This window comes from Strigops habroptila, chromosome Z (genome assembly GCF_004027225.2).
Source record: "Strigops habroptila isolate Jane chromosome Z, bStrHab1.2.pri, whole genome shotgun sequence".
Lineage (NCBI taxonomy): Eukaryota > Metazoa > Chordata > Aves > Psittaciformes > Psittacidae > Strigops > Strigops habroptila.
The window spans coordinates 30291688-30305795 of NC_044302.2; the positions used below are offsets into that span (position 1 = coordinate 30291688).

General features: G+C 38.4%; 2 protein-coding genes across 4 annotated transcripts in view; both read right to left on the reverse strand.

Moving 5' to 3' along the window:
• ATP6AP1L (ATPase H+ transporting accessory protein 1 like) overlaps positions 1 to 14108 on the reverse strand; it is a 756678-nt gene that overhangs the window by 490471 nt on the left and 252099 nt on the right. The window lies entirely within an intron of this gene.
• RASGRF2 (Ras protein specific guanine nucleotide releasing factor 2) overlaps positions 1 to 14108 on the reverse strand; it is a 137276-nt gene that overhangs the window by 37183 nt on the left and 85985 nt on the right. For both annotated transcript variants that reach the window (XM_030470267.1, XM_030470266.1), the window contains exon 17: positions 13928 to 14017. In XM_030470267.1, coding sequence (XP_030326127.1) covers positions 13928 to 14017 — 90 coding nt within the window. The remainder of the gene's footprint in view (positions 1 to 13927; positions 14018 to 14108) is intronic.

Genomic DNA, 14108 nt, shown 5'->3' on the forward strand with positions numbered 1-14108 from the left:
CTGGAAAAGAAGACCACATTAACTTTGATGAAAAGAACCATAAAGATGATGAACTGCCACTCACTGTATACAGAATAGCATATTTGATCAATAACACAATTGGGGTTTTTTGCTGGGGTTTTTTTGGTTTTTTGGGTTTTTTTTTTTGTAATTATCAAATGTACACATTCAGAACTATAATGAAGCCAAGGGAACTGGGGTTGTTTAGTCTGGACAAGAGAAGGCTCAGGGAGGACCTTACTGGTTTCTACAACTACATGAAAGGAGGATTCTATCTATATAACAAGTAACAAGTGACAGGAGAAGAGGGAACAGCCTCAAGCTGTGCCAGTGGTGGAGTCACCATGCCTGGAGATATTTAAAAGATGTGTAAATGTAGCACTTAAGGACATGGTTTAGTGGTGGACTTGGCAGTGCTGGGTTAACAGCTGGACTCGGTAATCTTAAAGGTCTTTTCCAACCTAAACAATTCTGTGATTCTATGTGAGCAGTCAGAGGCTTGAAAGTAGGAGGTATCATGTATAGCCATGATCTTTGGGGCACCTCAGTTTAGGACAGAGGCACATCTAATTCACTATGCCAGGATTTGAGTTTCACAAACGGTTACAACCTCATAGAGCATCAGAAGAAGTGACTATTAAAAAGCAGAAATCAAGTGTTCAATGCATTTCAGGCTTTTAATTTCACTTTCACTGGTCCTTGGGATGTATGAAATAATTTTTTCTAAGAAATATGCCACTGAAAATCCCTGTTGTAACCACCCATGTCAGAAATAATTCCAAGTATGTACTTGATTCTTCCGCCTAAAGCCTCCACCACAAATACAATCTGACTATCAAATCAAGTCAAGGGATTATAGTCTTAGTAAGGTAAATCCCATGGATTCACATGCGCCAGCCGATGTACAATAGTGTAAGACAGATAGAGCTATACTGACTCGGTTTAATTTCTGCAAAACATTTAAGACAAAGGTTGGTAAACTATTTTTAAATGACTTTTGCTTTAGAAAGGCTTTTTCTAATCAGAAAAATTTAAAGAATACAGCACTGAGATAAAGCAGTTATGTCATGACTATGCTGTAAACTTGAACTAAATCCAGATGTCTAAAAATATCTCAGTCCAGTGAAACACTTGTAGTTTAACGGACAGGGAAAACAAGGTAAGTGGCTAAAGAACATACTTATGATCAAGATACTATTCTAACTCCTAATAATAACATTAAGGTTTATCTGATAATTATTATTATTATATTGCTATATATTACATATGAGATTTAAGGTTAAAACATGAATACCACAAAGAATGAAAATATTCCTTTAAATGTAAAGAACTCTTTGAATTTGAAAATATGTGCTTTAAAAAAATCCTTAAAAACAGGGTTACTGGTATAGATAAAACTGGCACACACTCTTGGGATGTTCTCTCAGGAGACTATATCAGTCCTACAGTTGGAAGAAAGTCTTTAAAGATTGCTATACAATGAAAGCATACTTGCAGTTACAAGTTACATAATGTAGTATTAAAAATCCATAACTTGTCTTAGAAGTAAAAAACACTAAAGAGTCTGGATTTGGAATTTTTTTGGTTTTGGTTTTGTTATTTTTACTAAAATTCAGCAGCAATGCAAGATCACATTTTTAATATTAGCATATGGTGATAAATACATAGGTTCAGGGAAAATACCATTGTATACTTCTCTGCTAAAGATAGAAAAAACACATGTGCATGCATTAGCATTTAGGTTTCTTGTGAAAGTACCAGGAATGAGTATCTAAAGCTTTAGACTACTGCACTTCATAGCACGCATTTTCCACAACTGCAAATAGCAGTAACTCCATTACCACTAGACAACATTCTATTCTTCCTTCAGCAACAGCAAAGAGAGCAAACATGGAGTTAATGTCATCAGAAAAACCTAGTACTAGATTTTAGTGTACCTGCATGCAATGTAAGCTCCTAGTCCAATTTTTCTAGTGAAGTCTTAGGCAAAACCATCCAAATCTTGTGCTTTTAGATATATCTCTAACAAAGAATAGATCCTGAATTTCAGAGGCTGCTGTTGCCAACTGTGCTTACAGATTGCACAGTATCATGACAAATGTGCAATGTGACAGCAGAATTTTTTCCTATGACTTACTTATATAAAAGTAAGGGAACAACTACAGGGAACAATTGACAAAGAAGAAGAAAAGCCTTTTAGAACAGCCTACCTTAACAATTATATTTGTGACTGTTTTAGTACATCTTAGACACTTTTTTTCTTTACTGCAGTGATGTTTGAATTATCTTCCATGAGTAATAACAAGAATGGCAACACCGCAGCTGATATTTCTTTGAATTTGTACATCAGCCAAGTGAATTTTCCTATGTTCCTGCTATGTCTCCTAGTCTTCAGGGTACATAAAAGCAATTTTTACCCACTGATGTATTTCTGCATTTCAAGTGATATCTACCTCATGATTTCTTTAATTACACATCATCTATACTCTCAATCTGCTCTATCGGCAATACAAAGAGTATAGCAGATCTTTTTTGCATAACGCTCAGTCTTCTCAAGAACTATTAGAAGAAAGCTTTCAGACCTTCAAAATTCTCACTGAGCCCTGCCACAAAGGAAAGCTTAAAACAAAGTCTATGGCAATGTACAGCTAGAAACAGAAAACTGTAATAAGTGCTTTTGGATTTTTTTTCCTTTAGTTGGTCTGGGCTTTTTGCACACGCTGAAGGAAGTAGTATGCAAAATTATTCATTATTTTCTTAATGACAATAAGAGTAAAGGTTAAATGGAAAGGAGGCGATAATTGCAAAGAGCCAAATGTATCATTTTTCAGACCATCTGTGAACAGAGAGTTGACTGTCACGCAAAACAAAATTTGGCAGGATGCACACCAGTCAACAAAAAATCTCTGAACAAAACGTCCATCTCGTATGCAGCTTCCAGACCATTTATGACTGGGCCAGAAATCAAGCAACTCAATAGTAGCATAAACAAATATTAATTATGCAATTAATTATGCACTTAGGCTCAATGGGGGAGTGAGGGAGCGGCAGGAAGTAATAAAACCTCATATAAAAATCCTCCCAGAATTTCTCTTCCCACCCTACAAACATTAATGGGTGCACCAAATGTAAGGAAGATATTAGGGAATCTAAACAAACCTGCCCTCATTATGAACCCAGACCTTTTGGTTGAACTCCCTGCTTGCAACGTCAGCATACTAGGGCTGGTTTCCTGCGTGCAGTGGTCACGGCTTCATTCCAGCTGCTCTCCTCCCCAGCTCAGGAGACCGAGGGAAATACCACCTAAAGCTTACCAGAGAAGCTCATCTAAACCACTGGAAAATACATACTAAACATATCCCATCCAATCTACTGCAGTAGGATTGGGGTGACCTATTTTGGGGAGGCAGGAATAGAGACTGTACTTAAGTCTCCTTTCTTAGATGAAGAAGGAATTTTTCTCTCAGTGTCAGATTGCTTGCACATGTCTATGATGCAGAGAGTTCTCCTTTCAGCTGCTCAGGACTTAGGGTCAGAAAACACATGGTTCACAGTGTCGTAACTCAGGAAATGTCCAGTGCAAGTACTTTTTTCCTGTGTAGTCAGCTCCTTTAATTAACTAGAATAAGAAATTTATTCAAGAGAAAGAAATATAAAAAAAGGTATCTTGAATTTCTGCTAAAGTGAAGAAAAATCATCATTTTCCTCTGGCTCTTTACTCCCAAGGGCAGGCACCACTTGAGACAAAACAAACTTTAATTTTTAAGTCATTGTTTTAAATCAAAGTTGTTGCTCTAATAAAACTTCAAGGAAAGATTCAACTCAATTTGAACATGAATGTTTAGCCAGTTATCTAAAATTGCTAAGCAACAATTTTGTTAAATTCAAAGGGGTCCTAATTCAGGAACAGAAATAGAAATCTATTAAAATGCACTACAGACTAGGCGAATATTCAGAGGAAAGGAATAACATTCAGGGTTATTGAATTAGAAGGCAGATTCCAAGAAAATGAGTTTTAATCTCTATTTCCATTTTTCTAAGAATTTCCCAGTAAAATATCCTCTGGCAGGAGAAAACATACACAGACGTCTCATAAAAGCAGCCTGGTGAAGAAGTATTAAAAGTGGAACAGAAAGTAAGTGTCCCTCTCTGCTGGAGGATCGTCATCAGCCCCTTCTGACTGACCAACTGGTGGGTCGGTCATAACGTGTGCTGGCCACCTCTACTTCGGTAACAACATCTGGGCAACCCCTGACAACCCTCCAGCCACTAGGAAGGAAAGCTGGTTGGGTATACATCAGTGGTTATTTGTCACACAACCATTTTTAATAGACAACAGTGTCAGCTCTAGAGTAAGTCACTGAATATTTCCCACCTGGAGTTCTGGGGAATGGAGAACTCCAAGGAAGTCTAGTTTTCAGATCTCAATGCTTCTCAAACCACCCTGAATCTGCATAAATTGGTCTGGAAACATCATTAAAACATATTCCCAACTGGGAACTATTACTTACTTTCCCAGTTCCTGGCTAGAGCCATTAGTCAAACAAAAATGACACATAAAAATGGTTATCCCGCATAAGAGATCAGGGGAGGATAACAGATCCTACCAACACCAACTCTTTTCTTTCTTGGAACTAATCATCTTAGATTCCTGATAGAAAGGGGGGGACCAGGGAGGGTCACAACACAAGCAGGACTGATAAGCATGCCTGTGTGAGAGACTGAACTGAAATCAGACTCACTGTCCACTGTCCCGAAGATTGGTGTGAGGAGCTGAGGTCCATTATCTTGAAGATGGGTATAAGGAGCTCAGGTAAGACTCCACCATCCACTATCTCCAGGATTGGTGTGAGGAATTTCTGCCCATTATCTCAAGGATTGCTGACAGACATGCGCAGTTGAAGAACTGGCTACAAGACCAACAAAATTGGATGCACATGATCCACCAGGAATATTCAGTATGTGACTTTAAGAACAGAGGTACTTCCCCCTAGCGCATTATAAAAGGGGAAAAAGGTAATCGCTTTTGGGGGATACCCACGACCGAAGATAACTATGGACCCTCGGGACACCACTAGATCCACAGTAGTGACTCTCTCTCTGCACTTCGAATGCTTGCTTGATTTTTATCCTTTTTTCTGATCTGTCCTATCACTATAATAATAATCTGTTTATCTTTTTATAATAAACAAACTGACCGATTGCGGTACTTGACCTCGTTTGCATCTTAATTTCGCTCTGGAGATCACGAACAGAATATTTCTGACACAGGGTTTTATCCAGTCAGACCTTGACAGCCTGAAACAATGATTTCAGTTATGAACTGATAGCATCCCGTATCTCTGACAGGAGCCTAGATGCCCTCAAGTTCAATCTTGAAGTTCCATGACCTGAAGAAGTACCGTTAAAATTAAGATCTGTTTCCCAGTATTTAGAAACAGTCTGTTTCTACTTGCGAACCAGTCATGCCAATTTACTCATATGAACAGTAGCCCTACTGGGATAAGCTACAGATTCAAAAGAATTAAATGCTTTGGATCTTGATTGTTGATTGGGTTATCACCATCATGGGTTTTGGGGGTTTTTTTTTTCATTTTGGGTCTGGATTTATAAGGAAAAGGTTCCACAAAGCTTTTCCAGTACAAGAAATGAGATGTTATAACCCAGAAAACTACTAATTACTGTAACTATTACTAATAGCAATGTTTATGGCATCATAACTAGAACATCAACTAGAAAAAGACACACATTTCTGGTCTTGATTTAGACATGGATACTTATGTACAAAGCCAGAAAGAAATATATACCTTTCCAGAAGGTAGCTTATAACTACTGATGTAATTTGAAGCATTTAGAACAGCACAGCACAGAAGTGCATTACCCAGCTATCCACATAATGTAGGATCCATCTTGACAGCACCATCAGATACTGCTCACCTTTCACATAGCATTCATCATAGCAAGGAAATCTGTGCCTGTCCTCTCACAATAGATATAAATGTAATAATTTCTGTTATGAACATCGATTTATCCTAATCTTTACCAAATTCCACACTAACTCAGCTGCCTACTCTCAGGAAACATAATGGTGTAATGCCACTTTATTATGCTTCTGTTCAGAATTAGGGAAATACTCCCTGAACAGTATGGCTAATAGCCTTGAATGTGGAACTATGTGCTCACATCAATCTGTGTGCAAGACCGAGGAAATACTGTATCTGTTAAAAGCATAATGTATGTTTCTACATGATTTTCCATTTCAGTGGGATCCCACTGGGAGTGTACGCCTTCATTATTTTGCACAGTACATCTCTAAGTCATATTATTCAGCTTAAGTGCTGAATGGCCGCAATGTGTACAGCCACAGTGCCTCCTCTTGGCATAGTCATACATATAACTACACACGGACACATGAACATGCACACAGGGTCTGATCTCCCTTGTATCATTTGGCACAAGCTGTGTCATTCCACTACTCCAATTAGGTCTTATGCCAGAACAAACAAAACAAAAATATTATCACACTGGGAGCTGGCAAGTAGTTTGAATGACTGCAGAATAGCACCACTGGTCACAACCTAAAATAAGCTAAGCAGCTCCTGTTAAAATCTTTTGTGAAACTTTCTCATGTTAATTTTGGCCTTATAAAATTAGCAGTCAGCTTAAATCAGTCTGTGCCTGATTTATCAGAAGGGAAAGGACTACACATGACCCACTGTGTAATGTGGATTTCTATGAAACATGAATTATTACTAGTAGCTAATTTTTATTCATCTAATATTGTGACAGTATTCAAGCAGGGGTAAAGTGTGTCAGACTGAGAGCTCACAGGACTCATCTGGCTCAACTTCAGTACTTATGTGGCTTTCAAGAGATATGTCATTCCGGAAATCATAGCAGTAATTTACGAAAGTCCACTTAAATTTGTTATTGCTCTTACAGTTGAGCTATGTTATATATGTCCAATATTTGAAGGGGGCCTACAAGGATGCTGGAGAGGGACTCTTCATCAGGGACTGTGGCGACAGGACAAGGGGTAACAGGTTCAAACTTAAATAGGGGAAGTTCAGGTTAGATATAAGGAAGAAGTTCTTTACTGAGAGGGTGGTGAGGCACTGGAACAGGTTGCCCAAGGAAGTTGTGAATCCTCCATCCCTGGCACTGTTCAAGGCCAGGCTGGACAGAGCCTTGGGCTACATGGTGTGGGGTGAGGTGTCCCTGCCCATGGTAGGGGGGTTGGAACTAGATGATCTCAAGGTCCTTTCCAACCCTAACCATTCTATGATTCTATGTTATGGCAGACAAACTCCTACAGCATTTCTGAGGAGATGAGGACTTTCTATATTCATTTCAGTGGCTCTTGAAGTTGACACTGTCACATCAACCAGTGGCACAAGTATTTCCACACTGTTTATCCTCATCCGCATTCAGTTGCTCTAAAATTGAGGTTTGGCAGCTTTACACCAGAAGTGGTCAAACAAAGTACAGAAAGGCCCTACAATGTTTTATCCCAGGCAGCGATCAAGAATACAAAAATAGCCAAGTCAAAATAAATCAGACATTTATACTGTAAAAGGATTACACACCTCCCTCTGTTCATCTTTTCCATCACTAATGCATAACTTACGAATATAATTAATGCACAAATGCATAACTGATTATCAGTGGAAATTAACATACAACTACCTTTTTATATAGGGTTCAAGATTAAGAAAGGAATTTGGCCCCTCCCTAATCAGTGATGTGATTGCAGGACCATCCATGCAGAACTTACAGATGCATTGTCAACAGTGGAAAATACTCAGTGGCAGTGTATGGCAGTGGCACCAGGACGTACTTTTGTATGCCAAAGCATATTGAATTGCTTTGCAGAAAGATACTGCTTGCATTTAGCAGCTGCAGCTAGCAGATTTTTGTGCTTGCTTTGTTGAGAATCTGCTGCAGCTGCAAAGGACTGATCACTTCTGCAGGCAGATTTTAAGAACTATGGAAAAGCAGATGATATCAGAAAATATTCTGGTAAACAGGCTGATGAGTTTTGCTGGCCTAAAACCAAGGGCAATCCAGATTAATATGGCTTCTCTGAACCACCACAGTGGATTTGTGAAAAGAGAAGGAGCTGGCTGTACTTTCTTTGCATAAGAAAGGATTTGCAGACTGATAGTTTGAGAGATCTTTTAAAATGTTCTCTGATAGGGTAGGAACTGTAAAACACAGGAGCTTTAGGAAAAATTCTCTCTCCTGAACCATACTCAGGTAAATAACTCAAGTCAAAGGTAATTTAGCCCCAGAGATATGTGCAGGCAATTAATTGAAATGGATAGTATATAAGCAATTCATTTTTATGTAGATGTTTCAAAGCATCAAGCTGTTATTTTAATTGCTCCTTTAAATCACTAAAATCAGAGGGAATAAGCCCATCATTCCTCCTTGCTTGCATGGAGCAGATTTTCCTACATGCAAATCATATTTGTCAGAGATACTCCCCCAAAGGCTCTTTTTTCCCTACTTCTTTCTCACACTCTCCTCTCCCTTTCACATGTGTTTTAAAAAACAAATGCTTATACTAAAGAAGCCAGGCCCTTCTGCCAACCACAAGCTTCCATCCCACTCCCATCCTCTCCCATAATGTCACCTTGTTCTTGTGAGAAATGGTACATTCTCTACAGCGTGGATCGGTATGCTGTAGGAGGAGGGAGGCAGCTTTGAAGCATGCAGCACGCTGGAAATACTGACGTGCCCAGCTCAAAATCAGATGACAGAATTGTTGAAATAAAGCTGCAATGTTCATTAGGGAACAAGCCTTTTTGTTGGGGTATAAGTATTTGCTTTTTGTCTAACATTTATTTTCTATGTTGGGGGATTTTTTGATTGAGTTAAGGGAGAAAAAACCTTCTCGAAGTTTTTCAAGTCTATCTGCTGCAAGTATAAAAAATATAAAATGTACAGTTTAGACTCTGAATTTAAGATTTTGGCAAAACAATCTCCTTGAAGCCCATGTTCAGTAGCATAATGTAAATACAAAATTAGCAATTTATTTTCTTCAATTTGTCTTTGGCATTCCTAGCAGAGAAGAAATTTGTACTTTTGCTAAGCTCATGTAAGTACTTTTTATTTTATTCATTATTTACAAAACCAACACAGCATTACTTCGCTAATTTGGCTTCATTCATACAACTATTCAGAGATTTTAAGTGAAATTTGAATCTCTCCCAATCACACAGAGCACCTTCATAGTTCATGAGAAGTAGCAAATATGAGGGCCTGCATGCAGGGCAAATAGTTTCAGTAAATGAGCACCAAAAGATGTTTCTTCTTTAAAAATGCATGATATCTTACTGATCCTGACACAGTGCTCTGATTCTGCGCACAACAGACATAAAGACAAATTCAAGGAGAAAAAATCAGCAGTAACACGCTTGAAAGAATTGTACAAAGATAAACCAGGGAAATTTTCAAGTTCTACAAGCCATGGATGAAATAAATACTTTTCCATATAAACTGGGTTTGAGTGATAGGTTTCATGTGGGTGCTTTATATGTTATACTGTTCTGACTTAATTCCTGTAACATCTGCAGGATTTTTGCAGCAAAGCTACAAACGATTGGTGAGTATTTTGGCAGGAGGTTCCTCTCCCACATTACCAGTCTCACTCCTCTTGACTGGCTGTGTGACAGACTCTTAGAGAGGAGAAGGAAATCACTCCTGAAGAGGTGGGGCTCACTGGAGTTCCACTTAAAGACCACCTAACTCTCATTGCAAAGCTAAAAGAAGAGATCAGCAGGGTATTCGTTAGGATGAGACCATTAGCACTAGAATTTTTGTAGGAACTTCTACATATTATAAGACAGACATTGGAGCAGAGCTGCTAGATAACTTCTGTGTTGCTTTTGGAAGCTAGCACCAATTCAAGCAGAGCAAGCCATGAGGCACCCAGTGTGGCTGGGCAACCCAAGCACGAACTATTCCTAGGGCCCTACTAGGGGTACATGCATATCCCATGGACCGAGATAGCGAATTAACTCAACAGATGAGGGTAGCCAAAAACACTACCAAGGTCCCTCAGGCACAGCACTGATCTACACACACTGGGGATGAAGAAGACCAAGAGCACTGCCAACATGCACTGCACTCAGGCTGCACCTGAAGGGAGAAGTGGACCGATACCTAAAGCAGACCAAAGTACTCAGAAGTCTTTCAACCTTGGTTTCCCATCAAGCCACGTGCTATCATGGAGCCTGCAGACAGGACCAACATAGGCGGTGTTTCCCTAGGTGCTCATCTAATGGTATGCAAAGCCATCATACACCTTGGGAGATCCGATCAGAGCTTTGAATACTTACCAGTATTTAAACTTCTCATTGCATGGTGACAGCATTATAAAATGTTATGGCCAGCATCCTCTACAGGACATGATTAAATATTCTTTATGTCTGGTTCTGGTAAAGTGTGTGACTATAGAGCTTTCCTATGAGTCTTCAGCAAGTTAACCTGCTTGCCTCAATTCATTGCTGAACAATCAGAATAGGAAGATAGAAAGTTGAGCTAAGAGCTCATACCCTGGGAAAAAACAGCAAAACAAAACAAAACAAAACAAAATACAACAAAACAAAAGTGGCCTGAAGCCAGAAGGCTTCAGGGAACAGTGAGAACAGAGGACACACAAATGACTCTTGGCTCAAAATACCTTACCACAACCTCCAACTGATTTCAGCTCCTGAACCTGTTCTAGGTTGCCACTCTAGTAACTACTCATGACTGCTGCTTGCAGGTATCTGCCCACTTTTTGAAGCTGGGTAAGTCTCTTCCCTTCACAATGTCCCTCAGCAGAATCTCACAGGCTTTCTATTCATTGCACAAAGAACCACAAACCTGTGTTTGTTTTGAACCGTGGCCTCAAGCAAGTCATCTGATGCCTCCTACCTCCTGCATTAGAAAAAGCAACAAATGCCTCCTAACTCTCCTTACGATATCCATGACTTTGCAGAACTTTCTCATCAACCCTCCAAGTCATCTCTTCCCTAAACTTCAAAGGCACAGAAGCCATTTCATACTTCCACTCACCCTCGATCGTGAACTCTCAACCTTCTCTAGTTCTCATTCCTTCATCTAAAACAGGACATACCACAAGTGTACATAGACTTCAATACACATGCAAACTCTGGATTTATACTGTGGTAGCGTAAAGGTCTTCTCTGCTTTCATCTTTGTCCCTTTCTTAATAATATTTCATGTTTTCCTTCTTTTTTTTTCTCCTGCTGAGCACTAATGTCATTTAAGGGAACTATCTATTGTAATCCTAGATCTGTCCTGACTGATAACGTCCAGCACAGAGCCTATTCTTTCAGGTATGAAGCTCTGACTGTTTTGCCTCATGTGTATCATGTAATATTTATCAACACTGAATTTCACTGGCCATTCTATTACGTTCCATGTAGGAGTAAATTAAATGGCACACATCACAATGTTTGCGGCAGCAAGGCCAATGATCAACTGAAAAAAGAAGAAAAGCCATAAATCTCATACACTACCCAGACCTGATTCACTGAGGGATCATGTCCATCCTATGCAGTGAATGAGACAGAAGCCAACTGGGAAAAAAGGCATTATTTAATAAAACCCCACATAATTACAATAATACATACATGGAGATGAAATACAATTATTTTAATCACCCAAATTTGAACTGCATGACTCTGCAACATTAATACCATCTCTACTATGATTAATTAGTGACATGGTTTAGTGGTTGACTTGGCAGTCCTCGGGTAACGGTTGGACGTAATGATCTTAAAGGTCTTTTCCAACCTAGTTGATTCCATAATTCTAATTGCATCAAGTTACAAACCAGGTGATTAACCTGTCTGAGCTGTGGTTTGTAGCCTTATATTGTTGTGTTGATTACAGGTGGATAGCCTTGCTCCAGCTCAACCTCCTGAGACTCCCCAGCACACACTTTTCCTGTTAGATTTGCTGCAGAACCTTCTTACTGTTCTTTAAGTCACCCAGAAGAATGATCTTTTATGCAGAACTAGCTTAAACAGCAACACCAAAAAAAAAAAAAAAAGTACTTATGAATATTAGGGATGATGTTTTTTCTTTTTATAACATTCCTGTGCTTTGATATTCCTTCAATTGATTGCATACTTGTAGATCTTATTTCTATTATGCTTCAGTGCTACAAATATTGAAAAGCTGTGCTTTTAACAACACAAAAGCAGTGGTTCTTAATTGAATTGATCCTAATGGGAAAAACCAGTATATTTTACTCTTACTGCATTTTTTGAACAATATGTAAACACACTGGAATTAATTCATACTTCAAAATGATTCCTTGGCAGTGCCTAATTCCAAAGGCAGAGATCATTCATCATTTCAAACAAAAATTTTACTAAATGCATGTTTCTGACAGGTTCATAAAGTTGCTAAAACTAACATTACTCTCTTGTGATCATCTAAAGATCAAACGAAGTGCATAAGAGTAACAGGAGCACTGATCCATATTTATCCAGAAGTTATTTTCTCATGATGCCTTCTCACCCATCAAGTGAATGACCACAACTTTAGACATAGTAAATACAAAAACAACTATAATCACTGGTGACAATTTACTAACTTGCACAGAATTTCATGAGTGATTTTGAGATGACAGTCTTCAAAGCAGTTTCTTGACATTCCAACAATTACAATGGAAAAAAGGCAGATGTTAATTTACAGTTGGAGTATGTTTTTTCCTACAAAATCAAAATCAACTATGGGCTTCAGTGTGTCAATGCAAAGTGAAAGTGATTTTGTGGATTTTAAAAGAATTGGGTGTTATTTGTAACATAACCTAGGACAGGCCTCAGTGGAAGATTTTAATATGTCACAGGGTACACAGCAAGACAGAAAGCAAATTTAAAACTTAAATCAAGTATTTTAATTTGAACTAAATACCTCCAGTCAGCAGACAACATAGCTGCTTTCCAAGGAATATACAGTTCACACTTGCCATAATTTATTTACGCACAACTGCTCTTATGTATGCCAAACTTGGACATAAAAAAGCTCATTTTCAAAATAAAATCTGAAATTGTAAGTGAATACTCACAAACAACAAAAAAAAAGGTATGGTCAAGATGTTTAGCAGATTGCAAATATGTAAAATATTAATCTTTGAGTAAAAGGCTGAACTAGAAATATCAAGGAAATAGTTGAATACAAGAATTCAATTAACAGATGATGAACTGAAGATGTGGAGTGATAAATACAATTCTGATTTAAGTCAACAAGAAAAGCTATCATTGGTTTATACCATGATTGTTGAAAACTTCACTGGTTTGGCAATCTCCCTAGATTATAGAAAACAAAGGCACAAAAGCTCACCCAAGTTTCTTGAAGGTATGTGGTATAATATGCAGTCCACATTTGCTAGGTTTCATGTTTTGTTCTAAATATATTTCTGAATAAATTCTCATCCTTTCCCTCCTTCAAGTATATGTGGTGGTGGTTCCTGGCAAGTCCCCAGGACAGGGTGGTATATAAACAGCCTAAAAGATGATTTTACTCTTTGGTGACATAAATTGCTTCATCCGCCAAAGTTTCCAGACTGTCACAGTAGGTATGCATGTGGTGGATGTATCTGATCAGCCTGTCCTAAGTTGTTTTAGTCATTCTTATGGGTCAATTTCACTTTCAAATTAAATGTATTACAAGTATTTTCATAATGTCCACATAACTGGAAGTCAAGACGCCAATTATCTGTGAATGTTGTACTGCAACGTTCATACAAAGGCCAGGTTTCCAGACTCAAACCACCAGCAAATTAAAGTAACAAATCGGAGGCTATTTAGGATTCAGGTAAGTATGTTCTTAAAAAATATTTAATATACCTTTTAAGACTTATGTATCTTATTGTTATCTCTCTTTTTCCCAGCATATTTCTCACCTGGTGGACTCCCATGCCCTGCTGCAGCTGTAGCAATGGCAAAAGCAGAAGCAGGAGAGACCGAACAGTGGGTGTTGTCAGCAGTTTGGACTGTAAAGGGAACAGACAGGAAAAAGTTAGCAGCTTCTACATACCTTTTGTATTTTTCAAGTTAAGCAACAATAAGATATTAAACCTTCAC